Source organism: Columba livia, chromosome 10, assembly GCF_036013475.1.
Source record: "Columba livia isolate bColLiv1 breed racing homer chromosome 10, bColLiv1.pat.W.v2, whole genome shotgun sequence".
NCBI lineage: Eukaryota > Metazoa > Chordata > Aves > Columbiformes > Columbidae > Columba > Columba livia.
In genome coordinates, this window is record NC_088611.1 from 20,464,560 (window position 1) to 20,492,003 (window position 27,444).

At 43.0% G+C, this 27,444-nt stretch overlaps 1 protein-coding gene across 2 annotated transcripts in view; it reads left to right on the forward strand.

The window, feature by feature from the left end:
- EEFSEC (eukaryotic elongation factor, selenocysteine-tRNA specific) overlaps window positions 1–27,444 on the forward strand; it is a 103,567-nt gene that overhangs the window by 54,169 nt on the left and 21,954 nt on the right. For both annotated transcript variants that reach the window (XM_065075681.1, XM_065075680.1), the window contains exons 5-6: window positions 1,826–2,467; window positions 14,145–14,301. In XM_065075681.1, coding sequence (XP_064931753.1) covers window positions 1,826–2,467; window positions 14,145–14,301 — 799 coding nt within the window. The remainder of the gene's footprint in view (window positions 1–1,825; window positions 2,468–14,144; window positions 14,302–27,444) is intronic.

A 27,444-nucleotide genomic window follows, 5' to 3' on the forward strand; every position in this document is an offset into this window, starting at 1 on the left:
TTATAGACCTTTACATAACGCTTTAGGAACATTAACGCGATTATACAAACAGAATTGAAAAAGTGAAGCAAATCCATTTGCAAATGATGTAAGATTGCGACACGTTGCCTCTTGATTTATATGATGAGATAGAATCAGTTCCCTTGCGCCATTATTAGAAGGCAAAATGTGGGTGAACTTCTTTGCAGAGTTTGTAGCAAGTTTTATAACGGCATCCAAGTTACCCATGTTTACCTACATGGTTTGTGTGCAATGAAGTCTGTCTCTTTAAAATTGCACTCAATATTGTTCAATTTCTTTCTGTGTTGAAATGCCTAATTCCTCAGAATAAGAACAAAATGTGTCTCTGTTTAGTGCATTGCTAAAATGGGCCTCGCTCTGTTTTCATGGGTGAGATAGAAGTTGTTTTACAGCCAGCGTTTGGAGGACAAAAATTGGGTGCTCGAAATAAATGCAAATAAATGACTAAAATATTGGTGGGAGCTGGTCTTGATTAGGAATTCCTATTGTACAGGACAGAATGCTCAATATTATTTAACGGCGTTCTTTTGGTAGATGGGTGGACTTGGTCCCAACTCCCTACTAGAAATTTCTAGTGCTGTAAAGTTAATGTGTGAAACTTTAGAGCTGTAACTTGTGGGGGATCCCTTAGAAAAGGAAACTGGGTATGTGTAAGAGAAACAAATCTAATACTGGGGGCCGGTTGTGTCCTTTTGGGTGCCAGGCAAAACAAAGATGTATTGTAGTTATTTACTGCAGTCTCTTGAAGAAAAACCCTACGTTTGCAGTATTTTAAAATAGAGATGAATGTCTCTGTCAGTCGGGGTCAGTGAAAAGAGATGAAATACTGGGCTGCTGCTCATGAGCTGCTCGGCAAACGGGACGCTGGTGATTTAAAGCTGCTCTGGCTCCTGTTACTCGACCCGGTGGGCGCAGATCAGCTCCTGATTCACTTCTCCGCTGCTTCCACGTCTGACCTTTTGGAGGGAGATGCAATTCCCACTGGGTTCTCGTGTGATCTAACCCACCCCCAATTGCCTAAGTGCACTCGTAGCGTTTTTCTGGTCACGTTTCAATTCCTATGTAGCTTGTGCTCTTGGGAGAGTTTATGGTCGGTTAAGACGCGGTGCTGCGCGCTCCTTTGGGAGTTGATTCCAGTACTGAGAACAGATAGGAAAAAAAGGATGGTCTTGAATACGTTCTTCCAATTTGCTTTGCTTCCCTCCTTGTGTATGCTTATGGGAACTTTAGATGCATTAATAGATACCATGAATATAAGGGGAATATCTGTTTAGATAGGCTGATTAAATCGCCTGCAAGGTACTGGATACATCAGCATGAAGCACTGATTTTTCAGTAGGTTCAGGAATGCGGGATCTTTCCCTTTGCATGTGTGAGGACAAGCAGGTCTGTCTGACAGCCAGGCCCAGCTACATTGTGTGATTCTCCATGCTCTGGGTGAGCACAGTGTGGGGAGGCTGCTCTCCCATGAGATAATGGGGGGCAGCACAGATAATCTGCTTGGCTTGGCTTGAAAAAGCTTTATTTTGCGTGATGCTGTACATTTTTGGGGTGGTTTTTAATTAGGATACTGTTGTCTGAAAGAGAATTAGTCAGGATCCAAGACTCAAACCTAGAGTCTAAAACTCAAACGTGTGGGAATTCTAAATGGTGAGGCATGTTCTCAGTCTGTTCACTTGCTGCTTTTTGAATTGTGGCCTCTTCTAGATCACCTTCACAAGAGAGCAGGGTGTGAGATGTGGCTTTGTGCTTGTGATGCACTCGTGTAATTGATCACCTTTTTCCCTTGCTTTTTCATCATTAGGTGACCAAGAAAGTCAAGTCCATGCAGATGTTCCATACTCCTGTGACTTACGCTATGCAGGGTGACAGAGTAGGTATCTGCGTAACCCAGTTTGATCCCAAACTACTAGAACGAGGCCTCATTTGCACCCCAGAGTCGCTTCACACCATCCACGCTGCGATCATTTCCCTGAAGAAAATCCAGTATTTTCGAGGAGCTCTGCAGACTAAGGCCAAGTTCCATATCACAGTTGGTCACGAAACAGTTATGGGCAGAGTGATGTTTTTCAGTCCAGCCCCTGCTGACTTCAATGAAGAAATTCAAGAAAATACTTTTGATTTTGGCAAAGATTATCTTTATCAAGAGGAATATTTGTCCAAGGACTCAAATTCTTCGAAGGAGGACAAAGAAAAGGAGCAGGGAGGAGAAGTGCAGCTCCCAAGACAACAGTGGGCATTGCTGGAGTTTGAAAAACCCGTCACTTGTCCTAAGCTGTGCCTTGTGATCGGCTCCAAGCTGGACACCGATATCCACGCAAACACCTGCAGGCTGGCGTTCCATGGGGTGCTGCTCCAGGGCATGGAGGACAAGAACTACACGGAGACTTTCCTTCCAAAGCTGAAGGTGTACAAACTGAAGCACAAAGAAGGACAAGTGGAAAGGGTAAGGTGTCTTTGTGTTATAGGAGGGAAAAGGAAATATTTATTCTGCGTTAAGTACGTTTATAGGTGGGCTACAGGATTTTCACTGTTCTAGAGTCTTTATACATATTTTTCTTAAGTTTGTATACCTAGTGTATTACATCTTATCTGTTTGCGAACAGAAATCTCTGCTTAAAAGTGACCAGTTTGTTCAGTTCAGTGCGGCATTGAGTAATTTCCACCGATGGTTTTGATGTGTAGCAACTCGTTCTTGCTGCAAACTGGTTTTGTTTGTTCACCTTCCCGAGTGGCTCATCTGTTCCCACTTGACAAAACTTCCAGCTTTCCATTGACATGTATTGCGCAGTTATTCTGCAGCACATTGGAAATGTAGAGACAGCCTAAAGACAAATCAGAACGTAGAGTAAATAACACAGAGAATACTATTAATTATTTTATGCATTTTTACATTTTATTACATAAAAGCTTTAATTATTAACACGTTCTAGTAGACAAAACTAATCTCCCACAAGATGCTTTACAGAGCTGTAGAATCTGAAGTTGGGATCAAGCTCATGGAATGGAGAACTCGGAGCTTTGATTCGTGTGTGTTGTTCCACGTTGCACTGGTGTTAATCTGCTATAGTGTATGTATTGACCCTCCTCATTGTGGCAGAAAATAAAGGTGATTTCTGGAGGAGTCAGCATCCACAGTAAAAATTAATTGGCTTGTTTCTGTACCATCCCTTCAGTATGGCTAGATACACTGTCTATAGCAGTTGGTATTATTACATTGCGATGTCTGTTATTCTCCGGTTTTGCTCCCAACACACGGCACTGGTCCATGGGAGCTGGAAACATGCGGAGCACCAGTTGTGTGAGTGGTCCGGCTGGGATAGCACAGTTTGCTCTTACCCTCACTCATACATTTTTAATTATTTTTATTTAGTGTTATTTTAAAATCCTTTGCCAATTTACTTACTCTGCTATTGATTTTACTCTGTAAATAATGGAATAACGTTAATCAAATTACATATGTTTTCTGACCCAGAAAATAACCAGTGAGGATGGGTTATTTAGTATTTGGCAAACAGTCATTTATTATTTGAACTGTGTTGATATCTTCCCCTGCCTTTTAAACTATAGAGCTGGGTGTTTTTATCATGTTATGCTGTCTTCATCTGTCCCACGGTGTGTCCTGTGTGTGAGCCTTGATCACTTTCTGTATTAGTGCTAATTGCCTGCGAATGAACAGTTGCTATTGAATAGACTGTCTGCAGGGCAGGTTTTTCTCGGATTCTGCCTCCTATGATATTGTAGATATTCCAAACTGGTATTTTCCATGCTGGTTTTCCCAAAGGATAGCGGAGCAAATGTGGTAAGAAAATCCAATGGTGTAAAATCATGGGGGCACATGGAGATTTGGGAGAGTGGGTGGCAAGCGGGTTGTGCCCGCTGGGAATAGATTACAGCGCTAACGGAGGTACCTCCTGTGAAGTCTGTGCTCTGCAGAGCCGGGAGCAGCAGGAACAATGGGGTGGAATGGTGACTTATTTTAGCACACAGTCGCCAGCTAATAGAAAATGTGAATCAGCTGGTCCCACCCTGCTGCTGATGGATGGCTGGAGATTAGGATCGCTGGGCTTAGGGTGTCTGTGCTTGGCACCGGGACAGGAAAATGTCTTTCTGTGTTGAACACGGAAGCTCCCCCTCCTCACCGCCCCTGGGGAGGCATAAAAACCAGTAATAATTAAAAAATACATGGTACCTTCAGGAGAAGCGAACTTTTCCTCTGGAGAAAACTGCTGAGGAAAAGCAGCTTTGTGGTTTGCTGAAAGGCTGGGAGAGAGGGAGACGGGCACAGAACCGCCGTCCTGGTTCGGCACGGGCTGGAAAGGCTCTCGGATCTGGATGCGGCGGAATTCAGTGGTACCCGCCTGTAAACCATCGCAGCCCATCTAATGTGGGCTCTCCCAACCCCCCAGCTTGCTGCTGGAATTGGAATAAATTCCCTGCCGTTTAACTACCAGTTTACCCAGGAGAAATCAGGCGTTTACCGTTTGGCTTTTTATTCCTGTTCTGATTAATGATGGAATAGTAGGAATTGTAATGTCGTGACGTTGCAGCATCACGGTACTTCTGTGCCCCTTGTGTACAGCACCCCCCTGGATATTAATGTTTATTTTTCTAATAAAAGAACAACATTTGTTCTCAAAGACTTTTTGGCTCTCTAGGAGCAAGTGTGACATTTATGCTGTTTCACATAGAAGTTGAATCTATGAACTGGGTAAACACCATATTTTAAAATGGTAAAAAAATCATACATACTGTACGAACAGTCTTGAATTAGTACATTTTAGTGGAAAGTCACACCCAAGCTTCCTGGGTTTTCTTGTCTGCTCAGTGATACTTTTGTATTGCTCACCGTTTCCCCTTGGCGTCTTCATCTTCAATGCCAAGTCTTGAGTGAAGCTCTGGGAGAGAAAGAATCGGAGCCTTAGTGCTGTTGTCCACCAGGATCCTCAAATTTCCCTTTTTCTTTTCATATCCTTGCTTATTTAGCTGCTGGTTATTGTTCTTTTTTATTGATGTATTACTGTAGTATATGAGAAATTTGACTTTAAGACATGCTCTTCTTGGTTAAGCCGGTGTTCTGGGGGAACTTGCTTTTAACCAGGATGGGGCATTTTAGGGTCTGTGCTGGGATTGCCCCTTGGTTATGAAAAAGTTGCACGATTCAAACTGGAGTGAGGATTTTATATCATGTCTTTGAACTGTTGAGGGAGCATATGGATTCACCTCTTAGGCTTTAGCCCAGAGTTGGTTGGCGGTTCAAATCTTTAGGGAGTTAGTTTGAAGGAAAATCAAGATCTGCCATTCCCACAGAACCAAGAGGGTGCTGGCAAAGGTTTGTATTTGCTTAACTTGATTTAAAAATGATGTGAAATACGACTCTAGTTTTCTCTTGCAGAAAGGACTCGAGACAGGAGAGAAAGTTCAGTGGAAGGAAGTTTCTGTCACAAGCATCTTTTGGTGTGGTTACGTGGAGGCAGAGGCTGTTGCCCTCCAGACGCTTTATTTTTGCAAAGCCTTGGCTGCCTGACAAATGTTCTTTGGGTAGGAAAACGCGCTTGGCTGGCAACAAGTGACTTGTACTGATAAAAAGGTAAAAGGGCTGAGCGTGCTATTGTGAACAGCAGCGTCGCTTGAAGGAGTACGGTGTGGGAGTCCTGGTGAAAAACAGGCAGACGAGGTGCTGCGGAGGAAGTTTATCCCTCCAAATTGGTGCGTGGTGGCTGTGAATGTGGGTGATGGTTGCTGATGGGGGACAAGCAGATCATAAAGAGCAACTGGTGTCCTTGATTTTGTGCTCCTGGGGACAGGCTGCTCACCAGTCAGCTCTTCGTTTGTGGGCAGAGAGACTCTTATTAATCCTCACACCATCTCCAAAATATCTTCCTCTCTGAATTTTACCTTTATGCAGCATTGCAGATGAATTCCAGTCTGACTCACAAAGTTCCTGGGATAAATCCCTTATATTTGTCACGTTATTTGCTCTTAGGCTTTTGTGGACATGCAGGTTGAGTGCAGTAACTTTCAGACCGTAGAAGCACATCGTTCTTTCCTGCGTGACTCAGATGTTCTGCCTGTTTTGAAAGTGTTTGCACAAGCAGGATTTATCTTGGGATGGTCGTCACAGGGTCCTATTGTCAAGGATGCTCGTAAATCAGTAGCTCTGTGGCTGGAACAAAAGGAGAAGGGAAACTCTGCGCCGTGCTCGCATGGCACAAGTTGCACCTTCTGCACTTTCAAACTTGTGTGGTGAAAAAATATCCGCGTGTCTCAGCTGTGATTGTTTCCCATTTTAAGCACAGCAGAATGTTTTCCTATGAGAATGGGCTTGTCCTTCCTAAAGATGCTTTCTCCGTGTTCCTCTGACACTAAGAAGAATGAATTTTCTCTGTATTTCAAACTTTTAAATGTATTTTTCTCATTATTTACCTTGCTCTTAGGCTTTGCTTGTTTGGTGGTTGTCACGTTGTGCTTGTTTCTTCAGCAGTTCCGTGTGTCACAGCCCTGGGATGGCGTTGTTTCAGTCATAGCCGCTGTTCCCAAGTTTGGTGGGTTGCCGGGTTGTGAGTTTTCTTATTGAACTGGTTCTCATGGGGACTGAGGCCGTCATGTAGCACTTTTACCTTCTGGAGGGTGGAAGAATCCCTTGCTGCTTAATAACAAGGTGTTATAATTGTTTGAGTACTAGTGTGATCCAAGTGTCCCCAAGGAGACAAGTATTGTTGCAGGAGCAAGGTGTGAAAGCAGGGCAAGTTCTCAAGATTCTTATCAGAGCATCTCTTCTGAAGCCTGAATGGAAGAGGAAAAGCTTATCTTTCAGCATCTTTTAAAACTCTGGTTTTCTCTTACAGTAGGATAACAAGAGCAAGTGCGTTACCTGGGTGTTCAAATGGAAAGTCTTTGGCACCATTGCTCAACGGGTCCTTCTGGCCTTTCAGGAGAAGGATGAGATATTGTGGAGATCAGCACTAGTGAGTAACTGCAGGAGGCCTGAGAGAATAGTATTTCAGTTAGTTGGTGAGCAGCAATGACCCAGACCGTCCTTTAGGGAGCCTGATGCTTTCAAAAGCAGCAGTCGTGAAAATGACTTTTTTTTATTTTAACATTTATCGGCCATGTTTTGTCTTTTGGTTCCTTATGAGTGAAAGCGCCAACATTTAGTTTCCAGACTTTGTGTCAAGTTTGTAGTAGCTCAACCACATATTTAACTGAAGTGCTGAAGGAGGGAAAATGAACTTGCCCAGGAGAAAATAGGAACATCCACGGTGGTTGAGTTGGACTTCTGGGGAGGTTTTCTTTGCTTGGGGAGGTGGTAAGTTCATAGGGGACGGCCAGAATATTCCTGTCTGGAAAGGTTATTGAGTTGTGGATTGTGTGTGAGCAACACCGGTCCTTTTATTCCCACTGAATCCTTTCCAGATATCAGTAATACCAGAATTCATTTTGCAGAGTTATGTCTGTGCGCTGTACCTTGAATTTTCTGTTGGACGGTTGTAGTGCCGCTAGGAACAAAGAGAAATAAATATGTTACCTGTTCCGATAGTTAGATTCTTCCACGTAACTTATTCCTAGATAAAGGATGTTTTGTTGGCTTAGGCTAATGTTTCATCTGCTGTTTTCATATAGCGGCACTGTAGTTCCAGCAGGACAGCAAGTAAACGTGGCATGAACGCAATGATGCTTTCTGGGTGACTGATACAGGCTAAATGGGCACAAAGTGAGTAACAAGACCAAACAGAAGGTGTTTGGGGGCTGCCTGTGGTGAGCAGGGCTGTGTCTGCAGAACCTGCTGCGGCTCCAGTGGGACAAGTGCTGGGTGTCACTCCAGCTACTGTAAATGTGCAGACGCCACAATTGATATTTTCCCCGCTTTGAAGTCTGAACATGAGTTTGTTTGGTTCTGCTTGGCTGGTGATGGTATGCTAAATACAGCAATAATACGGAGATGAAGGCAATCAGGTGAATAGAAGCGCACAGCACATTCACCAGTTAAAACGCACTGTAAAGTGGGAATATAAAAGATGCTTTTATTTACTGGTTCTTGTTTAGTTTTTGAGTAAAAGGGTTTGAGGAGCTCAGTGTGGGGGAAGGGGAGGCAAGGGCTGCGTGCTCATTAAACAAATACCATTTCTGTTAAAGAGTACTGAGAAGAGAGTGGTGATGTTTAATGACTGACACAACATATGGATTAATGCGATAGATTAAACTTGTCATAAAAGTGTACCCGCTAAGTCGCAGAATCTGCTTGCTTACTCATATGAAAAGATTGGTGTTTTGTTCACTCACCAAGAAAAGAACGGCCTGCTCCGCACGACTGGGTAGTAGAATTTTGCAAGGTTTGAGTAACACCTATGGTTATTATTTATATTATTAAATTTAAAATGCAGACATGCTTTTGAGTCTTACAAGTGTGTGGACAGCTGGTCTTGATTTTTCTGAGGTTGTGTAAGAGTCACCTGTGGGGGAATCAGTTTGTCAGCAAGGCAACCAATACACCGTTTTATTTATTGGATACAAAAAGAAATTAAGAATCTTTCTTATGTTGCAAAATCAAGCACTTGAAAGTTGGGAAATACCAGATTTACAGTTGCCTATGCAACATTAATTCTGTTCCCCTGTGCCTCTACCCCGTGCACTCAATAAGGCAGCGTTCCTGGGAAATGTTTGAGGATGTGGTCATGTAAAGAGTATATCATGGGGCATATCAAAGAGGGACAGGAATAAGCTTGTATGGACATCTGGCATTTCTTAAGTGCCCGATTCTGCAATTTAAATAGCTTGGGTTTTATATAAATGTAATTTCCTAGGCAATTTTTAAAGTAGGAAGGTAAAACTAAACCTACGTATTGTTGAAGTGTAACCATCCCTCTACCGTGCACCTTGACTTAGGGTTGGGTTAGAAATATCCAGCAGTGTAGCACAAACCTTGTGAACAACCGAATAGCAGAAAGAAACTGTTATCCGAGAGAGATGATGGACTGTTGGGCTTTGGGCAGAGGAGTTAGAGAGAGACTCGGAATGTCTGTCCATCCGCAGGATGTCTGTTTGTCCGTGGGATGCGAGTCTATATCAAGAGTCGGCTCCATCTTCTCCCTTGACATCAGTTGCTTCAGGCAGGGTTTTTATGGCTGCTTGTTAGACGTTCTCAAATACAATCATTGCTTTATTCAGAAAGGAAGATGTTTCTTGGATACAAAAACCATAGGCTGGGGAGAGAAGGGACAAACCTTTTCTAAAACCCAGAGTTAGTGGATATGCAGAGATGTTTGTGTGATGGCTTCTTGTTATATTAAAACAGCGATAATGAGACACGAAGTGCTGAAGGAGATGAACTTCTCATGCTTGTTCCATCCTTTTGGATGGGTGTTCAAAGACAGAAGTTTAGTTTGTTTGCTTGGCGGATGGTGCGAAGAAGGTGTTTAGAGCCCAGCACACAACCAAACCTTCTAGTGCTGGAGGCGATGGCAGAAAGAAGAGTCTTTAGTGGTTTATGCTGGTGTAAGCTCTTGCAAAAACAACTGTTGTGACTGAATTATTCTTTCTTTATACCAAGTTGTTCAGTTAGTTCTCAATGACAAACTAAAAGCCAGAACAGCCTTTGGAGAGTCCACAAAGCCGCAAACCCAATTGTCAGTGAAAATCTTCTGGGTTCCTTTCTCCTTCACCCTTTTGCAGCCGGATGTACCATCATTATTTCAATGAGTGAAGCCACGTTTTAAAAAAAGAATAGGAATTTGCAGCCTCCAAAATATTCCCATTTCTGACAGAGAAATGAAAAGTGCTCAAAACTGTTTTCTAGAAATAAATGAGCTGTCACTGCTCATGATGAAGGTGTCTCAAGTGTACTTTTTCCAAAGTACAAAAAAGCAATAAAAATACTTGGTATTTTCAGTGTTAGTCATAGGTTCTTTTTGTTCTTTTTCTCTCCTCCTGTTGTTTTCTGCTTTAGTTTCAATGGGCCATTTTTCAGTTTGCTGAGAATAACCTTGAGACCCGGTTTTATCCTTTTAAAAAAGTTGTTTTATTTCTGTTTAAAACTCTATAATTTTAGATTAAATCGGAGAGGGCTCTTCTCTCTGTCTCTTCCTGCTGGTGAATGTTCAGTGCTTTTACTTTCTCTGTCTCATGTCTTATCTTGTTACCAACTTCATTCTGGAACTGCTCAGTCTCCTCCTGTGTGTTTCTCTTCTGATCCCCTTATTTCTTTTTCCACAGATATGTTAAGACATGGAGTTAATTGCTCTCAAAATGTGTGTGATGGAGTTTGAGAGGGTGTTCAGATGACAGTAATTCCTAAGTTACCTTAAAAATGAGGGTGGTTTACCAGGCCGGGCGGTATAGCTGCCTATCCCAGCCCAAAGGGGAATCCCAGAGTTAGTTTTCCTTGAAATTATACTATAGTTTGCACTGAATACCAACATAACTGCGGTTTTACGAACAATATACAGTAGCATAAGTCCTGCTTAGATGGGGAGTGTGAGATGGTTAGTCTCTTAGGTGAAATTCTTGGTGTAAGTAAAAGCGCCCTGTGCTGGCGATGCACATCCTTCACCTATGGTTATAAAGTGCTGTTTGCTCTTTTTCTGCAAACACAAAAGCCAAGCGGGAAGGGATATTTCATAAACTCGTTGCTATTGTGTCCTCTGGTCTGAGCCATAAAACAAGAGTAACAGAGACATTCCCTTTGAACTTGAAATCCCCTTCGAAGCTGCTGATCCCACCGAAGCGAGAGGGGGAGACTATACCAGCCAGAAAATTTTTCTCTTCTGGCTATTTCTCCCCCTCCCGCCCCCATTTTCTTTTTTTAAAGTCCTTAAGTGAGTTTGATGCTGCACCTCTGCCCATAAATTTAAAACAATATTATCGTAATGTAGGTCAGTGAACTGAAACGCCACTGTACACCATGGGGGATTAAAGTCAGCGAGGCGCAGGCTTCTCCCACTCCCACTAGGTCGTATGACAATATAAACAAGAAATGCAAGGAGCCTTCAGCTTTTTCTTGCCCTAATCCTTTGTTTATGCAGCACTTAAACTGACTTTTGGGGTCGTCTCTGTCTGGCATTAAAGCCCTAAAGCTTTTTGAAGTTTCCCTGAAGTTAATAAAATTAGTCTGCCCTCATCGCTAGGCCCCTTGCTGCTGGTTCAGAGCAGGCCGCGTATCCCTTACTGTCTTTGCGGCATTCGGCTTTTTAAGTTAATAATATTTTATAACCAGAAAAAAAAAAAAACGACTGTTTGAGAGAAAAGCAGGAAAGATCTCCCAAAAGGCTGTTCAGCTAATAGGCAAAGTGATTGCCATTGTAGATATTCTGAGAACCCAAAAGGGATTAACTTAAAATCCAGCGATTGGAGGTGAATTGCTGGTAAAGTAATTGGAAGTGTTGAGTTTCAGTTGGAGAGAACAACATGCATTTCTGTGGCTTTTTACAAAGCAAGACTAAAACAACAAAAAAAATTATTTATTCTTGTAAAATGGTCTTGAAGTTGAGAAAATGAAGTTTCCTTCACAGCAATTCTTTCTCCTTTACCCATGGATTTTACTGCGAAGACTGGCCACTTATCTTAGTTTTTCTTACATCGGAAACTCTCTCATTATTTAGTCTTTAGGGATAAATCGATGATACGGTAACTGGGGGAGGAAGGGACATGGATGACACGGGATGGGATGTGTAGTATTTAGTGTGCAAGACTGAGACTTCAGCTCATAAAGGTTTTATTCCAAACAGCCACTCGGGCAGGTCACTGATCACTTATCTCAACACTGGTAAAACAGTTGTTTTCCTAATGGCCAACAGAGATGCCCAAGGAATAATGGTGATATAGGCAGAACATCTAAATTGGCTAAAGGAGGTATTATTATTATTTTATTATATTTGTTTACAAATTAACCATTGGAGTGTGAGGAACAGCTCAGCTGGAGCCATCGGTTACTTTGCTAAACCGTGTGTACAAGAGCAAGACCCTAAAAAGAGGCACATTTATTTACGAGAGATGAGGGGTTTTAAAATCAAAAGGTGTTGAGTATGCCGTATCTAAAGGGTGATAGATTTTGTTGCTGTTATAAACAGCAGGTTATCATTACGAGTTTACTCAAAGGCACATGGTGCCTGTAACACTTGTTCACAAGAATCGTTCTGAGTTGTTTCCAACCATCTTGCTGGGGAGGCTCGAACCTCATTGCTCACCCTGTAATTCCATTTTTAATTAAGGATAACTTTGAAGTGCTCTTGAAAAAATAAAAAGTGTTTGTGTTGTCTGTAGAGTTGGCTTCCTGTGCTATTTTGTGGGATAACTATAAAAATAATAGATATATGGAAGATCCTCACTGGAGTGTAAGAGCCCGTCTGTATTTCAAGCACAGGGGTAAGGAGCACATGGCCAGTGGTGGAGGAGAGGAATGTTCGGTTGTAAAATTCTTGATTTAGGAATAATAGATTGTATGGGAAGAAGTAATATTTTTATTTCATCAGCTAATGCAACTAGAAAAATTAAGGTTTTGAGAATTTTAAGTTCGTTTTGAGTTGGAATTAGTTTCTAGTCTTCAATTTCAGACCTGAAGAAAGGCAAGTGTGCCTGAAAGCTTATCTTCCCTCTCTGCCACCACCTATCATCAGTTGCTATAGTGAAAGACGTTCAGTTTTAAATTTAAGCCAGAGGTTGCCAAGCAGTTATATTAATATTACCATTAATGGTCCACAAGGTATTTTGAAGTGTGTTTTGTTGGGGATGGGAGAGGACAGGCACCCAAAAAACCCCCAAAGAAACACCACACACAAACCCACAAACCCAAACACACAAAACCACCACACCAACCACCAGAAACGTGACCTTGTGGGAAAAGATGGGTGCTTGTTCTCTTTTCCATGTGGAAAAAGGGCTGCGGAGGTTTCTCATCCTGCCGGTGGTCCCTGGTGCTGCACAGCCCTTGCAAGGCTGTTGATAACTTAGCAAATAAACCCAAAAAAACCCCAAAATTAGCTTTCTCATGTTAGATTTACCACCATACTGCCATTGGCATGAAAATAGAGGCATACCGGTGGAACAAAATACTAAACAAGAAGGTCCTCCTGTTCATGGAAGAGGCTTTGGGGATGGAGAGTAGCTCAATAGACCTGCAATACTTGGAGTCATCACTTAAACTGAATAAAGGGGAGTGTTCAAAATTGGTTATAATCCTTTACCGTTCTAAGTCACTTTGATCTTTGAAACCGTTAGGTTTATCTATTATAAAAGTAGCTCTTAAAATATGAAGAGCAGCAACTTTTGCCACTAAAAAAAAAAAACCTTGGAAAGATTTAAAGTGATATCCCCTTATTTCTTGTGACAAATAAATAAACGCTCTTGCTATGGCTATGAGGTGGAGTAACTGCAGGCGTTAGGTGTACAAAGATATTCACACCTCCAGGATTAGGCTCACTTGACTGCACCTTCTACTTTGTAATGCCGAGGGGAGGGTTGTTTATCTCGCCGTACCCACCGCACTTGTGCCTCTTGTTCCTGATAGCTTAATTAAGAATTGGACTTGGAACGGCTCTTCCCACCAGGTTACAAACCTTGAAATTAAAATTGGATACAACGGTCATAAGGCTTTCAGTTTAACGAATCAAATACGTATGTAAAGGTGAATATCTAGAAGTCTCTATTTAGAAAATCTAAGTAATTCTGTATTTTCTTTGAAGCGTAGCTGTTGGAGGGCGGTTCTGGAGCTGGGAGATGGAATGGTTTATGCAGGTGATAATATACTGAGCTGTAGGATGAGTAATGGAATGAACTTTTTGTGAGCATAGCTGCTTAAATGACTTTCACGGAGAGGTTTCAAAACAGAAAAGAGAGTTTAATTAACTGATCTTTAAAGCATTTTCTGATGCAGGTTTTGTTCTGTCTCTACGAGTAGAAAGGAGGCGAAAGCAGAAATGTGTTAGTTCACTTATTTTTCTACAGTTTTTGATACAAATTGCCTTAATCTCAGCAGTTTAGATGGTCCGTCTAGAGTTTTGTTCATTCGTAGGTATAAATAGTTTTCCAAGGGCAGGAGGGTAGAAGTCACCAGACTTAGCGTATCTCATAGGTATAATTTGGTTTGTCGCTTCAGATTGTAGGCTCACGAAGCCCCATTTCTCTTGCAGGTGATGGATGATTACAGCGTGATCGGTCGCTCGTTGTTCAAAAAGGAAACAAACATCCAGATTTTCGTGGGTCTAAAAGTCAAACTATCTACAGGAGAAGATGGAATAATAGATGGTGGTTTTGGACAGAGCGGCAAATTTAAAATCCGAATTCCAGGTAGGTGATTGTCAGCTAACAAGTGCTAATTGTGGCATTATAGAATGGTTTGGGTTGAAGAGACCTTCCCAGCTCCCCCAGTGCCCCCCCTGCCATGAGCAGGGACATCTTCACCAGCTCAGGGTGCTCAGAGCCCCGTCCAGCCTGGCCTGGGATGTCTCCAGGGATGGTTCATCCACCACCTCTCTGGCCAACCTGGGCCAGGCTCTCACCACCCCCAGCATAACATTTTTTCCTTATCTAATGTGAATAAACCCTTCTTTAGTCTTCTGTTGAGTGTAGATGCTGATCTTTTCATGTTGCAAGTCTGAACGTCACCAGTAGTTTCCAGAAATCTTGAAATCAGCTCGTACCCGGACCGCTGATTATTTGGTGGATTGTACCTCTTCTAATTAAATGATGGTGACTGTGACTTATATTGTGCAACTGAGTGGCCTGAAGCCACATCGCAGTCAAACTCTGGTCTCAAAATGACTTATTGTTAAGTGTCAGCATTATCGAAATCACGCTCTGCACAGAAAGGTCTGCGGGTATCTCTTCTCTCTTAATATATATGTGATTTGCACCAGAGCCATTCTGAACAAGTAAAGGAAAATAAACCTGTGCTCGTTTTTACCTGTAGCTATTTATTAACTATACTATAGTGGATGCAAGTTCCTTAAATTGCCTCTGTTGTGCATGTTATTATCTGACTTGCCCCCAAGCAAAAGCTGCTTGACAAATGACTTTTTGGAGATCTTGAGAATTGGTTTTATTGCTTCTGCTTCTTGGTTTTATGATATTATATATTACCGTATTATTTTAGTGTTTGGTGAATTACAGCAAGGATTTTATACCTCCTTAGGTTAGAGCATGGGGATTGATGGGTACTGGAGCTTATAAGTGTGTCAGTGCTGGGTTTTTTTCCTCCTTCTTTTAAGTTAGGAAAGTAGTTCTGAGCCTTTTCAATAGGCCATAAGAGGTACTGCATTTAACTCAGATTATGGGATAAGTTTGTAATGATTTTAGGAGTACTTTCTATTTCTGTAGCGTCTTCAGCCCATTTGTCACTGGTTAATCTTCCACCCTCTTTAGGGAGATGAGCAAGATTATCTCTGTCGTACAAGTGGAGAAAAGAAATTGTGATGTCCTATGACAGTGAACATCACATAGTGATTGATCTACAGAAAAAAATGGGGTTTCCTGATTTCTGGACTGTTTTCCATTTAACTGAGGAATTAATGCAAGTGCACTAATTTTGACCCATAGCAAATTTCCTTTCTTCTTTCTACCATAAGATAAGAATTTCTGACTAGACACCAAACCTCCCGTATTCTGTTGTAGCTGTCACCAAATGCTGAACTTTGCAAACAGGCCTGAGCGCCTAATTAGCAAGGACCATGCATATTTAAAAAAAAAAAAAAACAGAATTTGCACCATGTTTGGTTTGCATTTTATATTCTAGAAAAGCTTTTAAGCGTTTCTAAGATAGCTACCTTTAGGTAGGTGGTGAAATGATGCGTAAATGACCTTAGCGCTGAAAATCAAGATGATATCTTGCTTAAAAATGTAGTGTTCTTAGTAGCTTTTATCTCCCGGAGGCAAAAATACGATGACAGAGAAGAATGACAGGAGGATGGCGTTTAGGTTGCTGTTTCCACATTTTGGATGGAGCAAATGGTTCTTCACGGGATGGGGAGAAGCCCAATAAGGAACTTTTGTCACCGGGGTGGGTGTAACATAATTGTGAACCAGCAGTCACATTAAGAAAATCGTAAGCAGATTTAGAAAATTGCTTTTTGCCCTGTATATTGAGTTAGTGGGAAGAAATGATACCTTTCACCAAGGTGTTCATTATCTAATCTCGGATATACTCTACTGATGTTTAACAGCAGCCCGTGAAACAGAGGACCCTTTATAGTTTGTTCTTTCAATGAGAATAATATGTAGCAGAATAGTAGAATTCAATACCTCTCTAAGGCAGGCAGAATAATACAACTTAGTTTTCTTTAGTCTGGGTCAAATCTGGGTGCTCTTGCTATCTGGAAAGAAGAGGCAAAAAGCTAAATCAGCTCAAGCTGAGAGTATGGAACAAAGTGTGGCCAGCATGGCAAAACCCACACAATTGAGACGGGCCCGCAAACCTGTGTCTTTAAGAGCTGCTGAGATTTGTGTGCAGGGGGAGGGCTGTTGCTGTAACGCTGTTTAAGTCAACTGCAGTTCACATTCCTGTGTTAGGTCAGTGTTGCTTTTTTAATGTGTCTGCATCCTGTTTGTGGCTTTTTAGGTTTTTTATTATTATTAAATTTAACTGATCAGACTCCTCTCTCTCCCCTCCCATTCTTCAGCCTTGCTTCCCCTTCTATAGTCTCTCTTATAGACTTATTTTGTGATTTTTCTGAAGTTATTTCCCCACGATTCCTTCACAAACGTATCCGTGAGTGGGAGCGAAGGGAAGCAAATGTGCAAGTTGAAAAGTGCCTTGAACTGTCGTAATCATTCAATCCTCTTGGATTTAAAACCAGTCTTAACCTCTGGACTTGATCGGGTTGTTAACCTGATGACAGCTAAGGACTGGTTTTAGCAACAAACTTCTGCACAGCAATAAAAACCAGGTAGATGTATCATTGTGTGCTGAGTGTTGGTGGCAGTAGCAGCCTGTGGCACGTTATGGGGTGTTTTGTGTTCCCACTGATCCCAACAGCCTCTGGCTCAGCCAAACAAGCCCTGGGCTCCACAAGTGTCATTCATGGCCACTTGGACGTGGCTCGTGTTTGCCCGCGGGTCCATTGCAGCCTGGGAGCGTCATCTGTGGGCTGAGACTTGGCAGAACGCGGCTCTGTTTCTTATTCTGGCACCGCTTGTGTGCGGCAATGATTCAGATACTTCTCGCTGCTCTTCTGCTCTGTGAAACGGGGATAATTACTACCCGCTCTGGAAAGGAGGACCAAAAAAAAAATCTCTGATTTAGATTTATTCCAGACTTGGAGCATATTTCTTGAAAAAGCTTAATTATCTTTCTTTAGAGTACAAAAAACACATCTAGAGTACAGCATGCAATTGGAAGTTCCTCGGTCGCTGAAAGATGTCAGCAATTTGGAAGAAATTCAGGGAAGAGCAGCAAGAATGCTGGAGAGGCTGAAGGGATTTGATTTATGAGGGAAGGGAGATGAAAAGAAACGCATGAGACTTGGCTAAATGATGTCTAAGTGGGAGATATGATTATCTGCAAGTATTTGAAGAACATAATGGCGAAGGATCCCTTCGGGTGGTCCAGGGAGGTAGAAGTAAAGCTCATAATATGAAATAAAGCAAAGTGTAGCTTGATTATTGAGAGATGTTATTTAGCAGAGACCCCTGGCAGTGCCAGATCCTCTTTGCAGAGGAAGATGTGGTTCCATTTTGGGAACGCTTATGTGTAGTTGGCCTGGATGTTTGCTGGTGTCTGGGTTTTTTAGTGGGAGAACAGTGTATTTTTCACCTTGTTTCTAGTTTTGCGTTCGGGCACAGTTTTATTGCTTGAATGACAAGGTATCGCCCGCTTTGTAGACTGTTTGCAGCAGCGTCTGGTTTGAACAGGCTGCCCGGGGCAGTGGTGGAGTCACCATCCCTGGAGGGTTTAAAAGGCACTTAGACGAGGTTCTTAGGGATATGGTTTAGTGTTATGGTTGGACTCAATGATCCTGAAGGTCTCTTCCAGCTGAAATGATTCTATTAAAAAAAAAAAAGGAGTATTTGCTGGCACATCTGCCATTCTATAGGGCTGAATTGTGCAGCTGCTTGTGTTTCAGCTGAGGAAGAAGTTTCAAGGTGCGTTAATGGATGGACATTGCTTACTTTCCAGTCTGGTTGCGTGATCAAATATATAAAAAGGGGGACATAATCTCTAAACTCGCACGAGAGTTTTGCTTAGTTTAACAAGCTGCTTAAAAAACAAGCAGGATTTGAAATGTAATTTAAACTACAGTGGTGTTAATGATGAAGAGCTTCTTGCTGTGGTGGGTGATGTGGCAGCGGGTTTGGTTGTCAATGGGAAAACATTGCGTTGTGTAGTCAAGGTAAATGAGTGAAAAGTATTGTTTGCCGTGGAAATCAAGAACAAGTTTGGGAAGGCAGGAACTGTATGTTGAAGTGTCTCATGGTAACGAAGACAAAAGCTAACAGTGCCTGTCTTTGGAAAACGCTCATTTCAACATACACGTCACCTCAGAATGTCAAGTTGGTTGGTAAGAGATTCAGAGGAAAGTTCAGTGAATCATTTGAATAACTTAGTCCTGATTGTGGATTTTGTTTAACTGTCTCTCACCCGAGAACTGACCTTGTAAAACTCCGCTTAGTTTACGAAATCATTATTTGTTGGTATGTCTCAGGACATCTTTTAAACCATTAGCTCTAGATGTGCCCATTTAATTGGTTTGGGCATGTTGCGTTTGTCTTGTGCTTAATTACTGTAAAATATAGAGACTTTTAAAATCCGATGGGAGTGTCTGTGTTATCTCAGGCATAGTCCGCTTTCCGTCTGTGTCGTTACTGTCTGGTTGCTGCTCAAGTGTTTGTCCTTTCCGAGCCACGACCGCCTGTTTGTCTGGAATTCTGTTCTGCTCTTTTTGACTCGATACAGTAAAAATTGCCGTACGTGGCACGAGTTAAAAGCTGCCTTATTTCTTAATGCCAAAGAAGTAGCACGTATCTAACGCTCCATAACAGCGGAACGTGGTTCTGAATTGAGCAAATTTAAGTGTAATAAAAGGCATACTTTTCATAAGAAGAGATACAACGGAGAATATTAGAATACAAGCTTTTTTAACTTTGCTGTTCTTTTCCCCTGTATTGGGATAACAGTCATTTTAAGTTTCTTACAACAGGTGATGACAAACTTGGTTGTGGCCTTTTGTTGCCGGTCACTTTCTGCTTTGCGTTTACAAGCGTTATTGCATATGAGAGAGCAAGTCTGGTTTCACTGATTCCATTTCTTATCGTGGTAGAGGGGTCAAATGCACCATAAATGCTGTTCTGAAGGAATAACCCAGATGTGCTCCCCAGTCCAGGGCACACAGCACCTCTGGGATGCATCCTGCAGCGCAAAGAATTAACCAACGTGCCTTATTCTTGAGAATCTGGCGTATTTTGTGCGTCAAATCAAGGGGTGAAAATGCTGAATGTGTGTTTCCCACTTCGGTGCATCGTGGAGATGGTTTGTCGTTGTGGTTTGGTGGATGGGATCACACACCGGTTTGCAAAGCGGTGGGTGATGTAGCGGGAGAGCTTTGCTGTAGGAGCGGCAGGTGACCAGCGCGTCTGCATCGCTTCAATTCCAGTTAAAAACTGGAGATTTAAAGTTGAGATTCAAATAATTTATTTTTTAGCACTCCACTTAAGTGAGGAAGTTGAACAGAGATTAAATGGAATGAGGGAAATTAGTTGGGCAAAGATAGAACAACATAACAGGAAGATAATTTATGTATCCCATTGTTTTCTATAACTTTCCCCTTCAGAGGTATCTTAATGATATTCTTTTTTGATATATCCTTTTTTATTATGAATCAAGAGGTGTCTCGCTTCAGGTAGCTCTCAATGCACCGACGTAGCTGGCACTTGTGGAATATTAGTTATTTTTTTAAAACAGTTGTAGGAGACAAGCTTGAAATAGTTGACTGTAGATAAATGTCGTATTTCCCACTTTAATTTGGAGGGCAGGGCGGTCCCTACTGACATCAGCAGGACCAGGGCAGTCTAAACCTTTTCATTGCACTGAGAATAATTAAACACCCTGTCACTAAGCAGCACACTTGTTTTTTGGTGGGAGATCTCGATATTTGGAATTCTTTGTGTTGCGTTAGAATAGGATAATCTTCCTTTCTTAGGCCAAATGAAATTTAGGCACGTTTAATGTCCGTGTTTGCCCAGCCTGGCTCTTCGTTTAATAAAAGCAAATGGTTGGCTGCAAGGGGCTGGTGAGTTGCCATCCCTGGCGGTATCAGGTGAGGCTGAGCGGGATTTCAGTCAAGAGGAAACACAAAAGCCCAAGGGCAAGGAAATCTGCGTGGCTGGGTTTTGTTTAAAAGCTGGAGATTAGCTCTGCTTGTTCTTTCGCAGTCGCTCTTTCCCCTACCCTCTAAACCAAACAAAACCCCAAATCCTTCAGGGGTGCTCCGGGCAACAATCTGCTCCTCTGCGTTGTGTTGGCCGGGGGAGCAGGGACGAGGCTGGAGAGGGTTCTTGCCAGGGAAGCGTCGCTGCGTGATCCCCTCTTGAGCGGATTAAACTGCAGCGACGCGAGAGTCCTGGTGAGCACGGAGGAGCCGGGAATTTGTGCTGCGTTGATATAAAATGAAGGAATCAAACCTGCCTTGTAAGCAGTGACATCCTGTTGACCTTTGAATATTCAGATTTACTGACCTTGGAGCGTTCTTTTTGCGGAGACAAAGTCAAGATTTACACTCGTTCTTTCTGAATGAAAACAGGAGCCAGGGAGGTGTTAATTTATTAACTGCCTGTCTGCCTCATTTACATGAGTACCAGTAGATCCTGGTCTTGACTTTAATGACGGAATTACAGGACTGAGTCTCTAAATTTAGATCTCTGATTGTAAAACTGGTTGCAAAGGTTGGTTGATGGTGTGTGCCCAGGGGAGGTGAAGACTCCTTGGACATCAAGTTGCCACTGGAGCATCTGTTGAGCAGGTTGCTCTTCTGGGATCGAGCAGAAACAGGTGATGAATTATCTGACCCCATGTAACACTGCGATGTTTGAGTGTCATAGAATCATAGAATCATTTCAGTTGGAAGAGACCCTCAGGATCATCGAGTCCAACCATAACCTAACTCAAGCACTAAAACTGGGGAGGAAAAAGCTCCAGCTCCTGTCCAAGCCCATTGTGTTGGGTACAGTGGAGTCTGCATTGGGTAACTGAGGAAAAAATGAGACTGAGCCTCCTTTTTTTTTTCCTCCTACACACATTTCTTATTTCTGTGCCAAGAGGAGCTGCAGGAAAGTGTCGTCAATGGTGTAGAACCACCAACGGTCTTTCCATATGATGGAATTTCTCTTTCTTCCCTACTCATCACGTACACCAGTGACTTGGAGCCGGAGCTTGGGGTGGTCGCCAGGACCCATTGCTCTGTGACCCATTGTGTGCTGAACCCCTTTCCCTGCCCTGAATAGCAAAGCAGCTGATACTCGCTATAGCATGAGCTGATCTTTGAATACTTCCAAGAGGACCTGTAAGTCCTGGATTTGCCGGCAAGACACGTCGGGGATTGATGGAGCTGGTAAAATGCTGCGTTCTGAGCTCGTGTTTGCCATCACATCACCGCAAACATGGACCCTTTTCCAAATCATCTAATGTCTTTAGCTTCGTTCTGCTCTTGTGTAAACCTGCCCCATCGGACGGTCACAAACCTTCCTGACCTGCTGGGGAAATGCTGTGTCAAATGGGGTTCTGTTACTCTAAGTTACCTTTTAGAAGGAGAAAAGGGAGCAAAAAATGAACCGTGGTGGTGGGTGGCAAAATTAAATACTCAGAATGAGGCAATCAAGAAACTTATTTACCTATAAATGTGATCCGACCCTATTTTACATGTGTGATAGTTGTAAAGCTCTGTAGTCATACAAATGCAGAATAGATCTGTATTCAAGTTTTAAAATTTCCGCCGCATTATCATTTAGGATGTTTTTCACTTTGAGATGCTTCGCTACAGTCCCTACAGACCCAATATCCTATTCCTTATAGACCAAATGCTGCATTTAATTGTGACTTTGCTGGATTTTATGCTGCTGAAATTGCAAACGGTTTGGATGAGAACGTGGTGTGGAACAGAATAACGGCTCTTGCTTTCCTGAAGCACGGCGGTTCGGCTTGGCAGCGTGTGCTGTTTGCAGCACGCATGTGCTACCTTGTGTTGAGGGTTATTTGTTGTCATTTTGAGGTGTTTCATTTTACAAATTCAATACACTCTTGCTGTACTTTTGAGTGTTAAAACATTTTTTTTTTTCCTTGAGAAAGAATGCAGCTAACAGTGGTTTTTATTACGTGTCTATACAGCTTGGCTAGGCAACCTTACAACACAAAATATAGAGTTGTGTGTAGTACCTTATTTAACAAAATATAACAAGGGCAAGTGTAGGGTCTTGTATCTGGGCAGGAACAACCCCAGGTTCCAGTGTAAGTTGGGGAATGACCTATTAGAGAGCAGCGTAGGGGAAAGGGACCTGGGGGTCCTGGGGACAGCAGGGTGACCATGAGCCAGCACTGACTGGGCCCTTGTGGCCAGGAAGCCAATGGTACCTGGGGTGGGTTAGAAGGGGGTGGTCAGTAGGTCAGAGAGGTTCTCCTGCCCCTCAGCTATTCTGCATTAGGAAATTAAGACAATGTGGTAATTCAGAGAAGCCATTCTTCCCTGTGAAAACTGATTAGCTGCCCAGTTTCATTTTTCCTGTGTTTTACTGTAATCTGTCCCTTATCATCCCCATACCCAACGCCGTCGGTTCCCTTTGTTTGGCCCTTCCTTGCCCACACAACCCTGAGCAGCCTCAGCTCCTTTTTGCTTTTAAAGTAAATACATTAACAGCTACAGAACCCTGAACCAGGAAAATGGAGCCATGCCATCCCTTCAGTTATTCTGTTTCATCCTATACTGTCTCTTTGTATATAAATGAAGAATATTGTTTGCATGGTGCAGTCTTTCACTGTGCGTCTGAAGATTTTAATTCAGTCCATGGCTTTGCTGCCAGGTACGTATTTCCTTCTGAATACATTTGTTTACCTTCTCAGCTTTGTCTGTGAAAGAAGAATAACATTCCAAATTTCTATTTTGACCGGTTAATGTAGGGATGTGTTAAGCTAAGGACTGTTTGTCTGCCTATTCCTGAAGTATCAGCTCATCACGGCTGGTATTATAATATGAATACGACGTGAAGAATATGCGCTTGTTTTCTTTATGATTGCAAGGAGTTATCTTCTCAAGCTGGCACGATGGTCCGTGGGCTGTGCCAAGCAGCCTGTGCCGGGTACCACCACCGGCAGAGGGAAAGACGACGTTTCCAAGGACCGAAAATGTGCTGAAGAATGCGAGTTCCCGCTGACAGGAGCCGGCTGTATATCACAGAGTGGGGATTTTCTTTTCATGGCCCATTACAATCGCCTGTTCTCACAAGTGCCTCCTCAGAAGATGTACGGAGATTGCAGTCCCTCTGCAGCTCATGTGGAAATTGATGCCTGATTCACCAATCCCTGACTTTTTTCACTAGTTTTGTTTCGTATTTTCCTTGCTGTGCTCTAAGCAAGTGGTGTGAGGGCATCGTGTAATTGGTTTTAGTTGTGTTTTTCTGTCATTCCGAGAAAGATTGAAGTTTGAGCTCAGAGGAGAAAATGGTATTGACAATCCTTAGTCCTGGAGTGTTGCAAATCAGTTTATTTGAATAACCTTACTTTTGTTAATTTTCATAAAGAAAGGATGGATTTGTAATATACAGGCTGGTTAAGGAGAGAGAGAAATGCTCAGAGTGTGGGGAAGGGTCTGTGTTGTTCAGAATCTGAAGTCCCTTCGTTTTGCTTGCTGGTGGTTGGGAATCTCCTGTTAACAACCTGTTGCTTTTTCTCTCTACTTGAAGCTTTTACTCCTTTATTATGTAGACATGGTTTTGATTTCAGGACACATGTACATATGGATTACACATATAATAAGTGGAAGCATGTTATGGATTCTCTGCTCCTTTCATTGATCTGGGCAGTTAGAATTGGTTCGGGGTGGAAAAGCCCAGCTGTCAGCAAATTGACGGCGGGTATTTCAGTCCGCCCCTGCCGCCTATTTCTAATTGAAGCTGCCTGAGCTGGTCTTAATACAATTTAGTTATCGCAGGCCAGAAGGATTTTATTTACGGAGTGGGGCCTGTTGGAACTTCCTCCGACCCCGGCGCAGCCGCGAACGGGCGATGCCGCTGCAGCCGCCGTGCCTGCCCCACGGACGCGGTTCTTTAATAAGGCAGGGATTGATGTCTTGTGCGGTTCAGGGGTTAGGTAAACAGCAGCCCCTCGGTTCAAGGCTCTCCGTGTTCAGCTGTTTGTTTGTACGGATCTCAGAAGGTTAGGTTGGCCTTTTTGACATCCCAGGGGAGCTTTCCTGACCATGGGATAACCTCATCTGCTCCAGAGTCGCTCGGGAGGTGTCGCATCCCTTTTTTCTTTTAGGGAAGGTATGGGCTGAGCGGGGTGTCTGCAGCTCGTACTTTGTCTCTAGGAAAGGTGGGGGGAATCAGAAAAGTAACACTGGGTCCATCTTGAGTAACTAATGAATAATCTGCGTGTGTGGTGTGTGTAGCTAATTACTGTGCTTCCATTCTTAGGCTTGATATTTGCACACAAAGATGGCTGGTACACATAACTTAGGTTCTTACTCACCACAGGGGGTGGCAGGAAGATGTGCCGGGGAGGTTCAGGTTGGACATTATGAAAAGGTTCTTCACCCAGAGGTGCTGGACATGGAACAGGCTCCCCAGGGAGGTGTCACGGCCCCAACCTGACAGTGTTCAAGAAGAAACTGGACAGCGTCCTCAGACACACGGTGTGACCTGTGGGGTGTCCTGTGCAGGAACAGGAGTTGGACTCAGTGATCATTGTGGTCCCTTGCAGCTCAGGACATTCTGTGATTCCATCAAATGGTAGTTTTGAAAAATCAATGACCTACATGCTTAATTTGAGCAGAACTTTGAGGTGAAGTCTTACCAATTAGTGCTTCTATTGAATGGCAGTGTCAGTCTGTTAAATGGAATAGGATAAACCCTGAATCAATGAGTAGCTCTATTAATAATTTTTATTTAAAAATGAGCACTGGTGAGGTAATGAGCAGAACCGTGAACTGAGGTGTGCGCCTCATGAGGCTGTTGTGTCGCAGTCTTCCCTCTCCACAGAGCAGACGATGGTCACACAAGAAGCGAGAAAGGAACGGTGTAAATTCATCGGGGCCTTGATGCAAGATAGTTGTGGTGAGTAGGTTTGTTCTGGAGCTGAGGATGACTTTGAGGGTTGGCAGTGTGCTGTGTCACGCGTGTGAGCGGCCGCTTTTAAAACGCGCCGTGTTACGGAGTTGGCTTAAATCCCAGGATCTGTTGAATTAGTTTTTGCTGGTTTGATGTCTGGCGGTTTTTACTCCATTTTTCTGCCGCACCTCAGCGTGCAGACCCAAACAGAGGTTAATAACCTAACCACACACGCAGCTCGGGAAATACTCTCACGTACAGATGGGGGAAACCGAGGCACAAGAGCGGGTTGTAAATCACCTCTGGACACTTCTAAACGCGCTGAGATCTGTCCCAGCCCCTCCTGTCTTGCAGCCCCTGGCGTCACGTTGCTTGTCCTGCGTCATCATGGTTTTCTTGGGATACAAGAGGTTTGTACCAGCCCTGGAGCTCTTCAGGAAACTTGAACTTTGGCTGGTGGTCTCATATAAGACAAAACTATTGAAATAATCCTGTCCTGTAAAAATCCCAATGGGTGGCATCCCGGCTGAAGGGCGACATGGAGGCCCCTTCCATTCCAGCTGAGGTTTCCCAGGGCCAAAATATGAACGTCGTGTCGCTCTTTTAACTAATGTGTGGGGTCTGACTTGAATGTTGGGTTTTGTATTTAATCAGTATTAATATGATAACAGAAATGTGACAACTGAAGCGAACACAAAGAGATTATCTTCTTAGCCAAATGTATCCATTAGCTAGGAAATATAGGTTTCTATTAAATGAGGCAGACAGATGGGCTATTGGAGGTGACTGAGAACAGGAGAGGGAGGGGGCGAGGAGGTGAAAGTTGAGGTTTAGAAAATCTCTATAAAAATAAAAACAAACCATCCATCTCGACGGTTGGCGTTTTACCCTCCCGTTGCACTTTAGGGATGGTGCTGCGATTCCTATCGAGAACATTACGCTGAAATTTAATCTAACAGAGCACTTACTCCTCCTGCCAAACTCCGGCTCAGACGCTGCTTCGCTCCCCCGGAAAAAAGTGGCCAACAAGGCTTTGAAATACAGGACAGTGTTGTACCATCCTCAGGAAAACTGCTCTGGGATCCCGGGGGAAGGCAGATTAGATCTTGTCCCTCTAGTCCTTTTATTCTCATTTTTGGTAGAGAAGCGTGTTGGCGAAACAAAATCATGTTACAGCGTTACGGAGCAGTCGTGAAGTAAATAGTTCATCTATGTGCGTATGTGAGTCCCCATCTAATAACTGTTGCGACAATGTTTATAACCGGTGTTTGAAACCCAGATTATAACAGTATAAATAATTTTAGATAATGCAGATAACGAGAAGAAAATAACATAATTAAAAGAATTTTACAAGATGGACAATTCGCTAAGATTGATGGAGTAACACAATACATTAAAAAAACCCTCTAAAAACACAAACATGACGGTGGGGAGAGGAGCCATCTGTCCTGCCAGCCAGTGCAGCCGCGTGTCCCCAGCACGGCAGCAGCCTCAGCTGCTGTGATTTTATTTGGGTGTTTGTGTTGGTTTTAAGTCTATAGGTGTTTTACTTGGAAAAAAAGAAATTAAAGGAGGGTGCTGCCGCCCGGGAAGAGTGGAATGACCGCCAACGTATTGAAGTTCATGTTTCTGAAAGTTGTTCCTGATTTTTCCTGCATGTGAGTGGTGAGAGTCTGCTTGGCTGCAAACAGATTTTCGTTCAGCGTTGACTCTTATCTTCCAACCCATTTTGATTTTGCTGCTTGTGATTCTTTCCCCCTGGAAGGTGCCAAGCTCCTTTTGGAGTTTTGTGTGGGGTTTTAGATTTGGTGATGGTGGGGAGATAGGAAGGGAAAAAGCGTGTGACGGGCTGGGGGAGCAGCATTGCTCCTTTGGCTGTCATTTCCAGCCTCGCGCAGTTTAAGAAGTGAATTTTATGTTCTTTTACTTTTAAACTCACTGTCTGCATTACTTCAGCTTGATTTTCATCTGGAGTGTTAACAGAGATGGGATGCAGGGATGTCCAAAGTGGACTGTTCTTGTCCCTTTACACTTGGCCTGGTGTCCATCCCTGTGAGCCAGTCCCAAATTCACAGCGACCGGTTCACATGAGGAGCCCGAAACGTGTCATCTTAGAACCTCTTGGTACACGATGCTTCTACAAATACAAACTTTAAAACCAGGTAGGTTTTGTATTTCTCTATGCTG